The following is a 20,121-nucleotide window of genomic DNA, read 5'->3' on the forward strand; positions in this document are numbered from 1 at the left end:
TTTCCCTGTCCTGGTGTTGCTTCCCCAGCCTGTTTTCCTCAGGGGCAGGGAAAGATAGCTCATTATCCATCTGTGTTGGATTCATACAATCGAGGAAAACTGAGGAGTTATACTCCAGTTGTATCCAGGGCCCTGAAAGATCATCTGGCTCCTCCCAGAGGATAGTCACACCCAAATAAGTAGCATAATAAGAACCTATCACTACTCAGTGACGTATTTAGTAATTGTGGAATCATTTTGAAACAGGAATGGATTTTTCACTTATTCCTCTGTGATCCCATAATGGTGAGGAGTTAATATTTTACTTCTTCTTGTCACAAACTGCCTGAGACTCAGCTTCTGAGGGAGAAATGGGCTTGGGAGAGAGAAATCCCTCTTATAACCTTTTAAACCCTGAGCCCTGTCCTTAAAGATAAAGGAATCCAGTAGGGGAGGCACTATCTTGGTGGACTTCATGATTGAACTGCAATGCTGAAAAGTGGTTTGTAAATTCAAACAAGCACTGAACCTTGCTAACCTCATCACCAGAAGCCAACTTCCTACAGCTCAAAATGCACCAAATCCACATAGATCCAGGCCATACCATGACAAGACGTGCAAAACCTGCCAACAATATCACCAGTATGGCGATATCTTCACAATACAATACGTACGTAGGAGACGCCAAGCAACAAATGTGCACCAGAATGAGCGCACACCAAAAATCTATCAAGCACCTCTTCAATCTCTCAGGCCTGATCCTCAAAGGGAATTTACAAACCACTTTTCACAGAAGAGCCTATGAACTGTACTTCATCAACCTCCTAGGTACAGAAACTTATGGACTCAATACAGACATTGGAATTCTGACACGCTACAACCTTCCGGACATCTGACTCCCCAGGTACCTCTCCACTTTTACCTGCGCTGCTACATCCCCCTGCCCTTCCTACACCAGCCTGTCCCTCACCCCCTGATGCCTCCATTTCCATTTTCACTGACTGGCTCTCTTGCCTGCATTGCATGCCAGCCTTTGGCTTCTTTACTATTCCTTCCATCCAGGAACAGCATACGCACACACCAACTGCAGATGCTTCCTCAGCCTGACAAAGGGTTTTTCAATCTGAAAACTGGCATCCCAGGCAGCTAAGCTGAGCTCACCTGGAGCCTCACAACTCCACTGCAGCCAGCAAGCCTCAGGCCTGTCAAAGATGTGACGGGTCTGCGATTTCCCCAGACATGACTGTGTGCGTGAGCATGGTTGCTGGAGGTTATGGTGCCTCCTATCTGCCTTTCATCAGGGAGATCCTCAGTCCTAGCATTTCCTAGGGCTGCCGGGCTGCCAGCAGTCCCACCAGGACTCCCAACCCTGGCAAGGTGCAGTTTTAGTGGTCATTCCCAGGACCTGGGGCCTCCTCCTTCCCCATTGGACCAGCGCATACCTCAAAGTTCTCTCTTGGCATGGGAGTTCAGAAGGGACAAGTTCTTCCCCTGCTGGCTGGTGATTCAGTGAGTGCCACCTCCAGCTCTGAGAGCAGGGCATTAAATGGATTTTAAAAAAATGAAAAAAGGAAATAGGTGTAGACAGAGTGAAAAGTGAATGCAGACTCATTCCATCTGCAGCTGAAGCTTGGGGAACCCCACGCAGCAGGAGGCTCACCTTCAGGAACTCCAGTTGCTCCACCAAACCATAATCCAAGGTGGTGTGGGGTGTCACTACATCACCAGAAATGCTGAACAGCCTCTTGCATGGAACACCGGTTGGTGAACAGGACAGGAGTTCCCGGGCAACTGTGGTGAGATTTGGCCACATTTGATTGCGGCTTACCCAGTAGGCCAAGGGGTTGCACAGCAGCAGTTCCACGTCCTTGGTGAGATAGGAAGCCACCAAGGCTGGAGCGCTACCTGCCTGATGGTGGGATCTGATGCCTCTGTACCACACCAGGGAAGCCATGCCCTTGGCCCACATTGGCAGTACCTGTGGTGGAGGAGGAGACTGGCTGATGGATGGCATGCTGGCATAGGACAGTGGATCCCCCTCTTCCATGTCCCCCTGCCTCTGCCATTTTTCCTCCTTGACTCTCTTCACCAGCACCTCCATCCACAGATCCAGGCTTTGACTGTTGCATACACTACCCTTCACCCTCGCTTCACACATGGCAGTCAGCATGTGGACCGTACTGAACTGCAAGGGATCAAGTCATTTCCTGATGCCCTCCTTCAGCTGCCTCACCAGTTCCTGCACATCTGGTGACAGTGGCTTGCCCCAGCCAGGAACATTGATCCCCTAGAACCTCTCCATTTGGTTCTGAAGTTCCCTCACTACAGGGATCACCTGGCTAAGGAGGGCATCACCAATGCTGAGGCTCTCGGCACCCTTGAGGAAGGGCTTGAGGACCACCAAGATCTGGGAGATGGTATCCCACTCAGCTCTGTTAAGGGGGGCACTGATTCCAATCATGGATGGCCTTCTCTTGATCCACCAGCCTCTTGAGCATCAGATATGTGGAGTTCCACTGAGTCACCACATCCTGCATGATTTTGTGCTGTGGAATGTTCAGCTCTGCCTATTTGTCCCGCAGCATCTTGTCCCCCTTGATGCTCTGGTGGAAGTAGCCTGCCACTTTTCTGTATTTGGAAATGAGCTTGCTGGTGGTGCTAGTGCCATCATCCAAGGTGTCCCTGACTATGAGATGTAAATTGTGTGCCACACAGCAGATGCCAATACAGTTGGCATCACATACCACCTTGGCCATATTGGCCCCATTGTTGATGACCATGAACCTGTGGATGAGCTCACCCTGCCCAACAAAACACCCCTGCACCAAGAAGTTCATACCCTCATGATCTCTGTTGCCATGTGGGACTCATCCATCATCTTGTCTTGAAGGAGAGCCCATGGATGGCCTGACCGGTTGCACCAGAGCCCTGTGAGGGAAAGGTATGCATGATCTCTACCCCAGCTGCTCCAGATGTCCAAAGTGAAGTGTAAGGCAACCTGCAGACCTGCTTTGCACAGATCCTCCATTAAGTACTCCCTGCAAGACTCATACAGGGAGGGCACCATCGTCTTGTTGAAAGTGAAGCATGCAGGCACTTGGAATGATAGGGCCACAAGCACCATGAGCCACCTGAACCCTGGCCACTCAACTAAGGAGAAGGCCTGGCCATCCACAGCAAGCATCTCCCCAATGGTCTGGGTGATCTCACTTGCCTCTTCAATTCACCCCCCTTTCTGTCTGCCTTTCCCCCTGTGTTCCAGGGTGGCCTGCCTCTGCTTTGAGGGGCTGGGGGCTGGGAAAGGTGGTGCTGCCTGGTCAGAGGGGTCACTGGGCATGGACCTCCGATGGTCCCACGTACCTGCCGGGACCATCCGGAAGTGCCCCAGCCTAACCCCACCCCATATTGGCAGTGCAGGCAGATAGCATATGTGGGATCATCTGCCAGCTCAAAATGATCCCAGAGCAGGCTACCTGCTCACTTCTGGGGTGCGGGTGCATGTGTGGATGCTGCCTTTTCCCCCTCTTCAGCAGGCAGAGGCACAGCAACAGGAGGAGCAGACTCAGCTGAACCAGTTGCTACCACAACCTCTACCTCCACCTCCTCCAAGTCTCTTCTAGGGAAGGAGACCTGGCTCTAGAGGAAACTTGAGGGGTGTGGAGCACAAACTCAGATGATTCCCCATCCTTCCCCAGAATTTCCCTTGATATGGCACTCAAATTGAGATCCAGCTCCAGTTCTCTCTCTGACACTGGAAGGCTCAGGGTGGGAAGTGAAATGAGGGTGGAAGAGACTGTCCTGCTGGTGCTGTTCCTTGTTGTCATGGTGGTGGTGGTGGTGGTGCGGGGGGGAGGTATGGCTAGTATTCTTGGAGGGGATGCAGATTCAGGCACAGGCAGTGGCACTGCTCCTCTCTCCTTGCTGCTTGTATAACTGGAAGCCTTATGCCTTCTTGCTGTAGAAAAGAGGCTGCATCTCAGTTGGGGAGGGCAGGAGGACTTACAGCTCTCCCTGTACTCCCTCTTCTGCCCCTCCCTGAAAGGTTGCCAGCTGTGTTTCCAGCATGCTTCATGGTGTGTTTCATAGTGTCTTTGCCTTGGTGTGCTGGAAAATCTGTGCTAGGCTAGCAAGTAGGAAATGAATGATAGCCTTTGTTTTCTGACGCTGCTGAGCTGTTGACCCCAAGGCAGAAAGCAGCCCAGTTCAAACAATGCTGCTTTTTATGCTGTATTTCCATCCCTCCCCCGGAGCACTGGGATTGGAAGGGATCTCAGGGAAGGATCACAGTCACTGGCCAGCTACACAGTCAATATGAGAGCAGTCCTTCCCCCCATCTTCCCCTTCCCTCTCCTTACTTTCTGTTTCTCTGCAAGCAAGCCCAGCTTCAGCTTTGAAACTTGAAACTTTTCAAAATGTTTCAATGGCCCTCGTTTCATTTTGAGGCGGTTTCGAATCCTTTCATTTCATTTCAATTTTGCTGTTTTGAGCGCAAAATGAGTTGAAACAGTGTCAAAATGAAACAGCCCTAAGAAACATCCACTTCGTGTTCTAATAGTATACACTCTTTTTCTGACAATTATGTAAAAACAATTCACTCCTTGAATGACTCATTTTTAATGAGTGATTAAAAATAATATAGGGGCAAGTAACAAGGTTGCTTCTTAAATTAAAAATAGTTACACTAATTATACCTTATTATTTGAGAAGTATAGTTAGGCATTTTAAACACTGCTGCTAGTAAAGCTGATAATTCACCATTTTGCTACCACACTATTGTAATTATCTCCTGTAGCATTTTTATTCAGATCATTGTGAAAGAAAAAAAAAAAGGATATCTGTGATGTCATTTCTGAGAGGATTGCATTCTCTACACTATGGAACGCTATAGTGCTTTATTACACTTCACCTAGTAAACATGGAAATTTTGCAGAAGCAGTTAAGCCTATTGTAAAAGATCACTAGTTATTACTGACTGGAAAATATTTGGTATAATAAAAAAGTATGTATTTGAAGTTTCATTATAAAAGATACTAAGCTTGACTTAATCTTGTGAATCATTACCATCATTACTATGAAGACCATTCACATTATTAATGAAAGAAATTAAGATAATAGGAATATATTTATCTTTTTAGGATTTAGATATGAACACTTTTAATGCCTTCACATTCTAGTAGGTAAAAAGTATTTATTTATTAACACTGTGATATATCTTTCTTCTATAAATTAACATATATAAAGCAAATTAGTATGAATGATAAATGTAAGGTGAGCCTCGCTCAGGAATGCGCATAGAATCAAGAGTAAAATAGCGGCCTCACTGAAGCTGGAAATAGAGCTAATATATTGTGGTGGTGCAGATTTAGTGGGACTGCACTACTTAAAGTACAATACATTTTAAGGCCCTTAGAGACCATTATGATCACATGTTCTCACCTGCAGCGTAGATGAAAGTCAGATGGCTGGCTCCTCCATAAAATCTGTAACTTCTAGCTGAATTAAACTGTTTCTTTTAGAAAATATTAATCCTGATTTCTCTGACTTCAAGTAACAGATAATCCAAAAAAATCATTCCAATGTTTTAATCACCTACTTGTTAAAATTTTCTATACCTTTTTACTGCCTGAATTTATTTAGCTTCAGCTTCAACCTTTTGAACCTTGTTGTGCCTTTTCCAGCCAGACTAATGACTTCCCATTAGAAGAAATTTTTCCCCATGGAAATATTAGAAATCATGATCAAGTTGATTCTTTATCATATTATTAAGCTAAATAAATTGAACTTTTTTCATATGTTTACAGATGGTTTGAAGATCAATGAATTCCAGTCACCTTGGTAATGTATTACAACTTGATTTTGTTGAATGTTTACATGAATTCTTATTTTAGACATATTTTATAATTTTTTAATAGAATCATTGAAAATATAGCTAAAAGGGGCCTTTAGGAGTTCATCTACTTCAGTCTTATACTCAAGGCAGGATCACACCTGTTTAAACAATTGCAGACAAGTGTTTGTCTAACCTGGTCTTAAAAAAGAAATTACAAAACCTTTTTAAGTACTCTGTAACAATGTTTAACCACCCTCACAGTTAGTAAATTGTCAAAAATATATCTATTTGACAGTGGATGATTGTGGGAAACACTGTATGTCATGCACAGCTATTTTTCCTAATTGGATTTACTATTCTCATGTTAGTCTCTATTTACAGCTAATGTTATGCTATGTTAAGTTTGATCATATTTCTATGAACCAAGGTATTTGGAATGAATGCATCTTTATATCTCATATTATGAATTGATTGAAAGATGGGTAGTTAGCTTATGGCTTGTACGGTCCTGCTTTCATACTCTACCTGTAGAAGTAAGCTTCCTTAGTACTCTGAATCCAAATAGATAGATCTTAGAAAGAAACACACTGTCGTTTGTTCATTCATTCCACAAACATCTACAATTACTGAAAGTGATTCATTCTATAGCCTGCTCTTATGATATTAGGGTCTAGTATTTCTCAGCAGCCATGGCTGGAAAAATGTGCTGTTTTCTTCAGTAGAAAGGAAATTACCAAGCTACTTTCTGTAAATAGCCTCAAGATAGAACATACAAACTCCTAATCAATTACTGGTTCAGGGCTTAATATTTCCCATAACTGATAGTAATATATCTATAAATTTCATATTTGGGGGGAACTTCAATAAGTCTCTTTCTGGCTCTCTCTCTTTTAGCAGATTGTTATTAAAACAAATGATAGCTGCTTAAATTTCATTCAGATATTTGGGAAGTTTATAGTCCCATTGGATATATATTAATTGACAGAGTATAAGTGCAGTGGTTAAAAATATAAATATATTACATTTGAAATCACTATTTCTCACATAGATATTATCCCTTTGTATGTATCACCAAAATACATTATGGAGACATTGCTATCTACACTAAAAAGTACAGGTTGTGTTGACACTTACACTTAAAGAAGGATTCGACTTGCTCTGTTTCAAACTGTATTAAGTAAATTTAAATATTAAATTTGGCACAATAAGCAATTGGACTTACTGTCTAATTTTTTTTAGAAAAACATATTCAAAACTTTTGCAGAAGTATAAATACTGCTGTTTTGAAATGCTGTCCTCACCACCCCATGCAAAATTGCTTCCTGCTTGCTAAGCAAGTAGTCATTAAAGGGTCCTAGCTTTGCACACAAATATTTTTTATAACACTTCAAACACGATTTTTAAAAAATTGTATATTTTCTCACAAACTAGTTTTCTTTATATCATAACCTACCTTGCCTACACAAAAAGTAGCTGATGTTACTTCAAAGCTGTGTTATGGTGCAATGGGCTCTTTTGGTGATACCACAACTTTTGATGGACTCCAACATTCAGTTGTTAAAAAAACAAACAAACAACAAGCTGAACATATACACTGTGAGTACACTAAGACAACATCTCCCTTACCTGACTGGCTGTGCAATTTGATAAGCAGGTCTTGTTATCTGCAGCAAGGTAAAAGTTAGTGGGACAGGCACAGGTATGTGTTTTGCCAGGGGCTAGGAGACACAAATGACTGCAGCCACCATTATTTATTGTACATAGATGTTTAGACACTGTGAATATAAAGAGAAAAAGAATTATTAAAACTTACTAACTGAGACTCTGGTTCACAAGGACAAAAATGACAAAATAAGGAAATGTATTTTTCTTTAATGGAAACTTCTGATAAACTAAAGACTATTATCTTAGTATGCTTGCCAAAACATTTTCTATTAAAAGGGGAACTAAATTACACTGTTTTTACATTGAAGAACCATAGGAACAAAATGCTCCTTAAAAACAAACAAGCAATCGAACAAATTTTTATTTCTTTCCCTTCAATCTTTCCAGTGTTCTGACCAAGGAGAACAAGCATTTTATATGAAAGAAATTAATTCATTAGTAAAAAATGTAAATTGAGATGTTGAAATAATGAAGAAAAAAGTACTAACCTTTTACAATACTGTAACTAATTGGCTAAACTAGACAAACTGGCAAATTTTAGTCAACTAGAACTATAATATGTGGACTGCAGGAGATAAGGCACAGTAAAAGTACTCTCATTCTTGTACAGTCCTTTAACCTGACAATTTTTCACTTAGCTCCAGGGCATCCTTGGCACTAGTATTTCTAAGGAACATTAATACTTTCCTGATTTGGTAGCAATAACAATGAAAATTTGGGCAATGCTTTTTCCCTGTGACTGGTCTGATTTTATTATCTTTGGGCAATATAATTTCAATAACTCAGCAGCTGTATTCAATATGATTCAGCTGTTACCAATATTCTTTAAAGCTTCTTAAAGTCATTAAAGACACCTAGCAAATTTACAGGGAACAATCTAAAGTACATAACGACTCATAGCTATTGATTAGAAAACAATTCAAATTAAACACACAAAGAAAACCTCCAGTTAATTAAAAAACTAGATGTCAATGTGCTGTATGGAAAGCATGGATAGAATAATTACCATCAGGTTGTCTATAAGAATGATACACCTGGATATCTGTAATGGCATGCCACGAGTTAATCAGTGATACTCTGCCTGCCCCTGAGGTTTTGTGGGCACGGCTGAGTGACTTGGTTTTCCCATCTGTCCAGTAGATGTAGTCTTCAAACAATGTTAGTGCAATCACCCCTGGAATGTCTTGATTAGGAACTGTAATAGGAGATGGGAAGATTAATGTTCATTCTTGGAAGACTGCCAGTTAAAATATTGCATACTGCATGGGTTGACAGATACAACTGCTACATAACATCTTGTGAATAATTGCCATGACAATCTGTCAAGCCCAGAGGGTTCTTTATTACCAGATAAGATAATGCAGAATTGGGTGTATAAACCCTGCTTGCTTAAATTTAGTTGGCCCAACCACTGTGAAGAAAATGAATGAATTCTGGCTAACAAATAACTACCTACAGATTCTAAACAAATGACATGTTAAATTTCAAAGAATCATTTAGCATATAAATTGAATTTACTTTCTGTTAAAGGACATTCTTTTGATCCCTACCCCCTTATTAAGTAATATCTAAGACAGAATATATGCATCTGTAGATGTACTGTATTTTAACTTTGTTAAAAGTGGCTACAGTTACTTTATGTTTGTGAAATATTACTGCTGACAAGACAAATTAAAAAGCAGCTTTTGTACCACAAATAAATAACAATAATTCAACACTTACTGCTGTATATAATTTTATCATAAACATGAACCTTTTAAAAACATAATATCAGAGATTATAACTGATAACTTCAGGTCTAAATCCCATAACAGATTAGAAATACATAGTGAGTTAGGTATTCTTAATTTTTGATGTGATAAAATCTGCAAAGTAGTGTATGATAATACTATTATACTGTGAAAGTGCACTTTTTTTGTAGACTGGATAACTTTTAAATGCAACCTGAACAGTATGATACTATGAGAGTTGTAACTGAAATCAGTGGAAGCTCTAGTACAGTAGCATAATACTTTACTGTATGTCAGAATCGGATCCACATTGGTGTCTTTTTGATTGTTTTCTGAATGAGTGATACCATGACTCATTTAATTAGCATTGCAAACATTCACTTTTAACAAAAAAAATCCTTTGTAATGTATTCTGTCAACTTCTCTCTCCATTCCAAATGGGATTTATGAAAAGTAACACCGATAGTTTTCTCTCAGTAAAAAGGCTGAATTTGCCTCTTTTACTGTAACCTTAGTACTGAATTGACTTCAAATAAAATATATATATCCAATCTAACCTATCCCTAATGCACCTTCCACTATGATAGCTACATAGAGGCAGTGTTCATACATTCAAATAATCTGAGAAAACTCTCCTAGGTCTATTCTCTTGATAGATAAAATTATCCGGAGCCCCCTACACAGACATTCAAACACTGAGGCCTGAAAAGTACAGAGGTTGCAGTGCTGACACTGCCCAGTTGAAGGTGGAGAGAGCCCTGTGAACACATCTCAGCATGCTCTGCTTGGTAACAGATGACAGCAGTGCATAGGACAGCCCTGACTGGCTGACCCAGACTGCCTATGGTCAGCCTGTGTTTCCCTGCAGCACAATATAGGAATTGGGAAGGGGGCATGCTGTGCTCCCTGCTGGAGCCAGCAGAGTCCAGCAAGTGACACTGTATCCCTGGAAGGAGACCCTACAGATATTTAGTTTCTCCAGGGAAACTTGCTGCTCTCCCAGGAGAAACCACAAGTATAAAGATGTTCAAGCCTTTTCTCCCAAAGTAAAAATGACGGCTCTAGTAGAAAAATAAACTGGGAGCAACTGGGTTAAATCATTTCCATGGGAATGTCTCCTGGGAGAGTGAATGTCTGTACATGCTGTGGCTTCTCCCAGAAGGTAAAATAGTCCTCCAGCATCCTCACCACCCCTCCTTCATAATACCCACATGGTGCAACAGGAAAACACAGACTGACCCTGGGCATTCTGGGTCAGCAAATCTGAGCTGCCATTTGCACTGCTGCCATCTGTCATCAGGCAGACTAAAGGAGCCTGCAGACCATGTGCAGACAGCCCCCTCTCCCTACCCAGCTGCACAGTGTCAGCACTGCAGCACAGCTTACAAAAGCTTATGCATCTCTGACTGAGATAGTCTATAAGGTGAAAATCTACCCTGCCTCCAGCTGTTTAAAAACAGAAAGCATAAGCATCTAATATATTATATAGATGATAATTTGGCTCAATTTAAAGAGACATTTAAAACTGATAAACTCCTCCATAGCTTTTCAGTTAATGAATAAACCTAGAAAAAAAATAGAAATGTTGTATGGGCTGAGGGATAACAAGTGCTTTTTAAAAATATATTTCAAAGCCAAAATCAAACCTTTGAACACTGGTTAGAAGTCTTCCAGTAAGCTTTTTACATATTAGTAGGTCTCATAGGAATCACACTTAAACAAAGACAAATACTCACACACACAAATACCCACATATACACAGTCTTCACATACACTACTTAAACATATATAAATGAGCCTGTGTGCATTCTTACACCCCCACCCACATTTGGTTCCAATATTATTTGTTTTTCTTAAGCTAAGTACACAAGAAGACATTTTATTTTATTGCACTTGAGTTGACATTAAATCCATGTATGGATATTAATGTATTTTCATCTTATCACATTAGAAATATTAGTGCAGCATTATAATGTAGTAAAGGTACCTCATCTAAGCTAATATTCACATTATACAGTGTAATTAAAGTAATTCATGAAGTTCACATCAATCAAATTCCATCATACCTTATACAAGCATTGATATGTCAGTCATTCTGCAGTGAACAAGTATATCTTTTAGTTGCTTTTAACATAACATTTTTATGCTAAATCTACTGTGTCCTGTTTGGCATACACCACATGTAAAAGACTATTTTCCATAGTTGTCAAGGTCTTACTGATGGATGCATTTGTTTGGGAACAGGATTCTATCCACTAAACCTATGTTAATCCTTAGATGTCAAGTTTTAGTACTTGGAACTTTTGCATTTATAAACTCTACCTGAAAATGCTTCAGCAATATTTTCTTGCAGCAATTTTTGTTTTCCATATTATTTTAAAAGCTGTATTCAACTCTTGAAAAAGATGTTTGATATATTTTTACTAAATAGTGTGATATTAGTTTATCATCAACAATACTTCTGTGACTGTGTTTGCTATATAAAGGATGAAACCACAATATAGAAACTAGAATTCTGACATCAGTTATTTCACTTCTAATTCTTTTAAGTATAAGTTACTTCTAAAATAAATGTCATTTCCCAGAAAAAGTATCCTGAAAAAAATGGAAAATGCATATATAACTTGCTAAGTTTCTTTGTGGAGCTACTCTGTCCCTACTAGTATGAAAGGTAACATTTGTGCCTCACTTTTGATAAAGACCAGGAAATTTAGATTTAGTCATGAGGTTTCCATGCCACTACACTTAAGTATTTCAAAGACATCCTGAGAGAGTCTGAATATCCCTTAACTTCAGTAAGAGTTAGGAATTCAAATTCTTTAGATATTCTTAACAAAAACTCAGCATAAGTTCTTAGTCACAGACTAAGCATAAATGTCTAACCTTTTATCTCTGTGTTACCTACATATATACATTGTTAAGAGGATATTGCAAATAAGCCCAAAACCTTATCTTGGATAGAAAGAACGTTGGGACAAAAGTCAATCTAGGAAAGAAAATGTTTAACAAGTGAACAAGCGTTTTTGTTCTGAACCAGATTGCTTCCTCAACATGAGAAACCTTAGGTTTTTTGAATAATAAAGCAAAAGCCAAAACAGAACCTAAAGTAAAGAAGAAAAAAAAAAAGCATGTTTCTTCATTCCTTAAAGTTGGTATTGATCTATTTTGATACTACTTCCTGGAGCTCCTTCCTGATAAAGGATACCGCTGCACAACATATACATAAAGTCTCTAGTTGCTGAGATTTTTTTTAACACATTTCTTCTAAATTAGGTTCATGTAAAATTAGTCTCTCCCAGGAAGAGAGTTTATGAAGTTCTTGCATCTATCAGCAAGGAAGCAAGAATGCAGCCCCATGATTGTACAGGCAAATCCCAGGTAAGAAAGGTAGTTCCAACTGCTGATTTGAGTGTATATGCAACCCTAATAAACCTGAAAACCACTGTGTAGTCTACTTTATGTAGTTTATTATACTGTGTTTATTGAAATGTTTAACAACGTGATGTAAGTTGGGGTCCTGCCACATGTTCAAATTAAAGCTGAATAGAAACCAACTATATAGTTGTTACTTATTTTATAGCAATAACTTTGTAGTTGGTTGGCTCTTTTTATAGCTGGATAGTCATTTTCATGGTGATTATTATTTTGCCTGTGTGGCCAGTGTAACTTTATTATGCAATTAACCAGCTAATTGTGTGATAATTACTTTGCACTTGTGACCAGTCTTACTTTGCACAAATGGCTGGTTAAAATCTATTACATGATTAACCAGTTAAATGCATAATATATGTAATGTGTAGCAGGGGCCTTGGGCTCTAGTCTAACATCCATTGATTGGGATCCAGAATAGCAGTACAGAATAGTTATTTACAGAGAAACTCTTGTTATTAAAGATGTAGTCAGTGTGAACCCTACTGTAGTTAGGGCACATATACCCAACGTAAGCAAGACTAGATTCCCCCCTCCCCTTTTTTGGACTAGCAAGGTTTGCAGGTGAGTAGTATAAAAGGACATCCATCCCCAGCATGAATGAATAAGAAGAGGGTTAAAAAATTAAGTTGTCTATATTTCAGCCTAAATCTAGAGGTTGCAAAACAATTAGGAGTCAGATTACATATACATAAAAATATTCATATTAAATTGTCTGTTTATGCATCAAATACAAATGCAATTAAGAAGAAAAATATAGGTAATCTCATTTTTTGCATTATCCTTAATTTATAGAAAAGGTGAATTCGTGTGCAGGACAAAATGTTAAATATTACATTTGGCAGACAAGGTTCTTCGGGTGAATCTGATATCTTTTATTAGACAAACTTAAATAGTTTGAAAAAAATATTTAAGTAAGCTTTCGGGTTTAAAAACCCTTCACCAGCCTGAGGAAGTTTCTGCAGTTGGTGTGTGCTCTTCCTGGATGGAATGAATAGAAAGCAGTCACAGGCTGGACTGGTATGCATACAAGATAGGCAGTCAGTGAAGATCTAAATTGAGGAGTCAGTGGGTGGCAGGCTGCGTCAGAGACAGGCTGGGTTGCAGGGAGAAGGGGGATGAATGTAGTAGTTAAATAGTGTAGAAGTACCTGAGGAGTCAGATGTCAAACAGGTTATAATGCGTCATAAATCCAATATCTATATTTAGTCCATGGTTTTTAGTACTGTAACAGGGGGCCTCCTCAGGGCCAATCTAACTGTGGCCTGCCCACCTGTTCCTGGGCTAACCACCCATGTTCTTGCCCGCCATGCCTTGTTATAATTAATTAGATGTTAAAAAGCGGGAGGCTGCCCATTTAATGCCCCAATGCGAGGGGGTGCTATCTGCAGCTTTCCCCCCCTACACTGCAGCCCAAGCCTCGCAGATGGCATCTAGATGTTCTAATGGTCACCGACCTCCACACTGGGCCCCAGAACCCTACTACTGAACCCCACCTGGATTCCTCCCTTCAGGTGGACTCTTCCGCCATCATACCAGGCAACATAGCTCCCTGAACTGATCCCCCTTTGGGTGTGATCCCCATACCAGGACCTTTGGATCTCTAGCCCTGGCCCACCTCCAGGCCAGTTGGAACCCCAGGCCCACAGCTCTTGGGTGTTTCATGCAGTGGGCCCCCGGCCCTTCGACCCTTCTGGTCCTGGCCCCAGCATGGGCCAGTCAGGGGGAGCTCAGACAGGCCTGAGTCTATGGCCCTTTTCTCACTCTCTGAGGGTCCACCCTCTGGGCCCTCCAAACAAAGGGGTCACCCACCCAGTCATGGGGGCTAGGGGGTTAAGGCACCCCAACCCACCTTTCACCAGGGGGGTAACTGGCCTGGTATTTCCTGGGGGCTCCCGTACCACTGAGAGCCCCACCAGGCCACCCACTCCCAGCAGGGTGCACTTTTAGGTCATGCCCAGGACCAAGAGCCTCCTGACCATCCCCTACAGCTCCTCCCTTACCTCCAGATGACACCAGCAGCTCTACAGCTGGCCCCCAACATCAGAACTTCCCTGTTTATATGGGCAGCCATTGAATCTAAAATGGCTGCCCTAATCAGGCACCTGCTGGCTGCTGCCTTCTGGCCCTTAAAGTGGCAGGCACAAACAGTGCCCTGCCACAAGTATCCAGGAGGGTGATGAAGTGAAGTTCAGAGGCTCATCTCTGAGAAGTGTTTTGTAAGTTTCCTTTGAGAATTAGAACTGAGAGACTGGAGAGAGAGTGGTTTTCTTGTGAGAAATGTGTCCCCACAGGTAGTTGGGTATTCTTGTCTTTGATAGACTTCCAGTGTGCTTTCATTCTGGTGTGCAGTTATTGTTTGGTATCTTCTATGTATTTTCCATCAGGGCATTTTTTGCATTGGATGAGATATATCACATTTCTTAAGGTTCAGCTGTACGATCTGGGAATGCTGATGGCTCTGTTGTGGGGTGTAGTAATTGTGGGGGTGGTGGAGATATGTTTTCCAGATTTTGGATTTCTTATCATGGCATGGTATGGATCCATTCAGTGTGTTCTGGGCCTGAGGAAGTTTGCTTCTGGTAATGAGGTTAGCAAGGTTTGGTGCTTGTTTGAAGACTAGGATGGGTGGCTCTGAGAAGAACTCTTTAAGAATAGGGTCTCTTTCTAGTATGGGTTGCAACTGTTTGAGGATTTTCCAAATGGGTTTGAGGGAGCGGTGATATGTCATAACCAGTGGTGTGCGATATTACATTTGGAGTGAATTTCAGAAAATAACTCATTGAGTGAAGCATCTAAAGTGTTTTGTTTTTTTTTTCTTTGAAAGGGTCCAGAGGAGGGCCACTCAGGCCCTACGAGGAGAGGCTACAGGACCTGAATCTATTCAGCCTCCACAACAGAAGGCTGAGAGGAGATCTGATGGGCATCTATAAACTTACCAGGAAGGACCAGTGGGGAATGGGAGAGGCCCTGTTCCCCTGAGAACTACCCAGAATAACTAGGAATAACAGCCTCAAGTTGATTGAGAGTAGGTTTAGACTAGATATCAGGAGGCGCTATTTAACAGTCAGGGCAGCTAGGATCTGGAACCAACTTCCAAGGGAAGTCGTGGTCACTCTTACCTTGGGGGGGGGGGCGGTCTTCAAAAGGAGGCTAGATAATCACCTAGCTGAGATCACTTGATCCCAGCATTCTTTCCTGCCCAGGGCAGGGGGTCAGACTTGATGGTCTGCTCAGGTCCCTTCCAACCCTATCAACTATGAAACTGCTTTTTCCTCAGAAAATGGTTGACACAGTTAAGATGGTTACTTAGCATAAGCAAATGACTGGCTTAGCATAAGCATTCATAAGCAAAATCTGCTTGCCTAAGCATCTTGCAATATACTTTTAATATATTATTCTGCCCTGGGTCAGCAGCTTTGCTAGTCCACAGGTCATGCCTTCATTCAGCTGCATAATCCAGTGCTCCCCAAAAATCCACATAGTGTTGCCCTAACAAGTCTGACCTGGGCAGAGTTGGAGGCAAGAGCTCACTACTGGAAGCAGAGAGAACCAACACAAGGAACTAGAGTTTGCCCCTGTCTTGTGCTAGCTGAAGGAATTTCCAGTGCTGAGTGGAGAAGCATTACTGGAGCCTGGGGGAACCATGAGTAGACCCAGGAGGGCCCAAGTTGGGAGAAGCCAGCAGAGCTGTGTAGAGGCCTGGGAGAGCTTAAAGAAAGGTGCCCCAGGTGCATTTGATTGTTTCAGTTTTGCTTGATATTGCTATTTAAGCTGTGGGACATAGAAGTGGCTAAAGGGGAAGAAAAGAGGACACTTGAAGATGCCCCACAGAGGGGCACAGAGACTAATCTACTGCACAGTAAATCATCACCATCTACACGTGTGTACCATTTATTGTGCAGTAAATTAGGTTACTGCACGGTTAGCTAGTACCTATAAACATGAGTACTAGATTAACTGAGCAGTAGTTACTGTGCAGTAACACTCATGTAGATGCTGACCAGAAACAAATTTGCTCCTTGTCAACCTAGGCGGCAGGGGGATATGGGGGACAGGGAGCTCTCTGTCACTACTCCTAGTGCTGCTCACCTCCTGGCTCCCCCTAGGAGTCAGGAGCTCCCTTCCCCCTATCCAGCTCCGAGCACACAGCCAGCAGCTCCAGAGGGTGAGTGGAGGCTGGAAACCCAGTCCCTACCCATCCACCAGAGAAGATCTGTGTGGCATGGAGCTGGATGCACCAGGGAGCACATGGGAGGTAGGAACCCATCCCCTACCTGTCCCCCAGAGCAGCTCTGCACAACACAGGGCTGACTGCTCTGGGGAGTGGGCAGAGGCTGGGTTCACTGGCAGTTGCCCCGTACCTGGGACAGCTCCTAGCATGTGGCCTGAAGGGAACTAAGCCAGGAGAGCTCTGTCTGCTGCAGGGGCAGTCATCTCCTGTCTGGGTGCACATTAGGTCCACATCCGAATTGCACAGGGCCAGGAGACAGTTGACGCTGGAGCTGGCAGAGCTCTCCTGGCCCTATACTCCTTCCTAGCCCTCCTGGCTGCTGCAGGGTGGGGGTGCAGAGCATGGCAGGAACAGCCCTGTACCATGCTGCTCCTGTTGGAAGCAAGTCTGATCTCAACAGAAGGTATGTATAGACATGCTCCCAGGGAAGTCTTACTGCACAGTGCAATAAGCCTACTGAGAATTAACAGCATGTATAGACTTACCCTGTGACTTCAAGAAATTACTTACTGGTCAGGGAAGAACAAGAATGGTTACATATACAAGGAAGAAGGGTTGGGTTTTTTGCCTGAAATATATATAAAATATTTAAGTATTATAAGAAAACTAAAGTCCATTACAGATCAGTCCACATGCTGTGGAACTTCTGCCCACACAGCAACTGTATATTTTTAATGGACATCTGCAGTAGGCAGAACTTTCTACTTAATAAATTGCTCTCGTCTTTAGTGGATCCTTAACCATCATACATTCCCATGGGATAATTTCCTACCCCAAACATGTATCTTGGGCAGTATCTTAAAGTTAATTAATTCTAAAAAAAAATATTTTTAGGACATATGCACTGTGGTGCCAGTGACAAATATCCCCATGAATGGTTTGCTCTCTGTGGATGAAAAACTGCCCAGGATAACATGTTACCCCAGGTGTGAATGTGTTTTTCCATATGGGGTAACAACTTACCTCAAGCCCATGTTAATGCATTGGAGTAACTTGTTGCCTGATGCAATTTCTGTATAAATGACAGGCCTAGAACTGTTTGGCCACTTTGGGTGGATGCATCTGAAAGGTCAGCAGTCATTCACACCTTATTCATGTCCACTTCAGGTGTCCATGGTAACTAATGGATGGCCACCCTCCACTCTGCTTTTGCTTTTGTTGGGCAACTCACCCTAGTTCCCTATGTTCCAAAGAAGTCCAAAGTTGTGCTGTTGCTGTCAAGCAAACACAATGACCTACCAGTGGGTGGAGAGCAAAGAAAGCCGGACATCATCCATGATTACAATAAAAACTAGGGTGGGGTGGATAACCTTGACCACTTAGTCCATATGACCACCTGCAGATGGAAAATCAACAGGTGGCCAATGACACTATTTTTCAATATGATGGATGTGGCTGCTATTGCCAGCCTCATCATTTGGCTAGGCCACAATGCAAACTGGAAGCAAAGATCACATTTAAGAAGACAGCGCTTTTTTTTTTTTTTTTTGCAGGAGCTTGGAGAACAGTTGATCAATGGACAAATAAAATGAAGAATGATGGATACACATAATCTGTCTAAATCCATCAAGTCTGGTGTGACTGCCCTAAATTACAAATTGCCACAACACACCCCAGTAGAACCTTCTGCAAGCATGAGTGGACATTGTGCTTTTTGTCCAAGGATAGATGACTGCAAAACCCGGAAACAATAAGAAAATTGTAAGTGATTTGCTTGTGTGCACCACAGTACATCACTGCTGCTTTGTGAGGAATGCAATATTTAGTTAAAATGGTTGGGAAATGTTTTTGGAAGTAATTGTTAGTTTAAAAACAGTGTGAACTGCAGACTTACCAAATTGTTCATTCATATTTTGGAACTCTAAAAACAGTTTAAATTTTCTTCATAGTTCTAGTTAAATAATATTTTGGGTTCAAATCATAAATACTCTTTCAAACAATCTGTATATCTAATAAATAGTTTTTGATACATTTATACTGTTGTCACTGGTTCCATTTTGTTCATGCGAGTGGGGTAACAAGTTACCCCATCAGACCAACAAAGGTTATAGTTTAATGAGAACATATGAGGATTAATCTTTGTCTTCCCTGGATTTGTGTTGTCTGTAATGCTGCCTATATTTTTCCTGATTACAGACTCTAGGAAAAATGATATTCCAAGAAAATCAGTAACATATGAACTGACTGTCTGCAACTTAAACTAATAAATAAAATAGTAGGCTCCAGGGAATTTGTTTAAAAAAAAATTGTATTAATATGTACACCCTACTTAATGTAAATGTTTTTCCTCTGACATATCAGTAAGGCATGAGTAAAATAGCTATCAGATGTTTCAGAAATGGCAGTTAATTTCAATTTATTTTACTGGTTGAGAAACATCTCTATAGTAGCTGAATTGCATTTTGCTTCTTTCCATTAACTTTTATTATATTGTAAACAATAGACCATCAACACTGTTGTTCATATAATAGCCTATAAAGTCTATAGTTTGCATGGAATGCGAATGACAAAAATATGAAGAAAAACATTATAATGTAATATTTAAAATGAGTCTTTTGGATGGAGCAGTGAATTCTTTTTTTATACCTTTTCCCTCTCAATTTACAAAAGCTTCAGCAATCGGTAAGCTTTCCAACATCGCAACCAGTAGTAACTATTGATTTATCAGCATATATTAGGATGAAAAAGGCATCCTCCTTTTCTTTTCCTACAGAGAATTCATTTACACTAGTGATCTGTCTCTTCGCAAGAAGCATATATTACTTGTATATTCTTATACTAAATATTGCCTTCACCAAATACATTATGATTTGATACACAGTGTTAAATAAAAGGTGCAACTCAGTATTGTGCACTGTGCAGTTCCCTATACCCACATGCTCTTCTTCCCCTTGTATGCAGTAGCTGCAGTTCTGGTTCTGGCAGGCACTGGGGACAGCAGAACAGTGGTGCCATGTTATTCTGAGCAGCCACTGGGGGTCTCCTCCTCCTGTGGGAAGATGCCACGGACACATTTTTTTTGCCACAGACACACATAACAAATGTCCAAAGAGGCATCAGTTGTGGGTGGCAGAAAAAGTGGTGACTTCCCCCCAGTAGCAGAAACTCCATTTATCAGAATGCCCTTCATGCACTTACACCAGTAGTATAACTAAAGCAAGATGAGCAGGCCTCCCTCCCTGAGTGCTGACTAGGAGGAGGTGCCAGGATCCCCACTACCAGGAGTCTTTGCAGTGGTGGGGAAAGCCTTGCAT

At 41.5% G+C, this 20,121-nt stretch overlaps 1 protein-coding gene across 1 annotated transcript in view; it reads right to left on the reverse strand.

Moving 5' to 3' along the window:
* Nucleotides 1-20,121, reverse strand: part of LRP1B (LDL receptor related protein 1B) — a 1,375,759-nt gene that overhangs the window by 200,554 nt on the left and 1,155,084 nt on the right. Inside the window, exons 61-62 of the mRNA XM_006028602.1 lie at nt 8,481-8,669; nt 7,436-7,584 (exon numbers count right to left, since the gene is read on the reverse strand). Of these exons, the coding sequence (XP_006028664.1) occupies nt 7,436-7,584; nt 8,481-8,669 (338 nt within the window). The remainder of the gene's footprint in view (nt 1-7,435; nt 7,585-8,480; nt 8,670-20,121) is intronic.

This window comes from Alligator sinensis, unplaced genomic scaffold (genome assembly GCF_000455745.1).
Source record: "Alligator sinensis unplaced genomic scaffold, ASM45574v1 scaffold533_1, whole genome shotgun sequence".
Lineage (NCBI taxonomy): Eukaryota > Metazoa > Chordata > Crocodylia > Alligatoridae > Alligator > Alligator sinensis.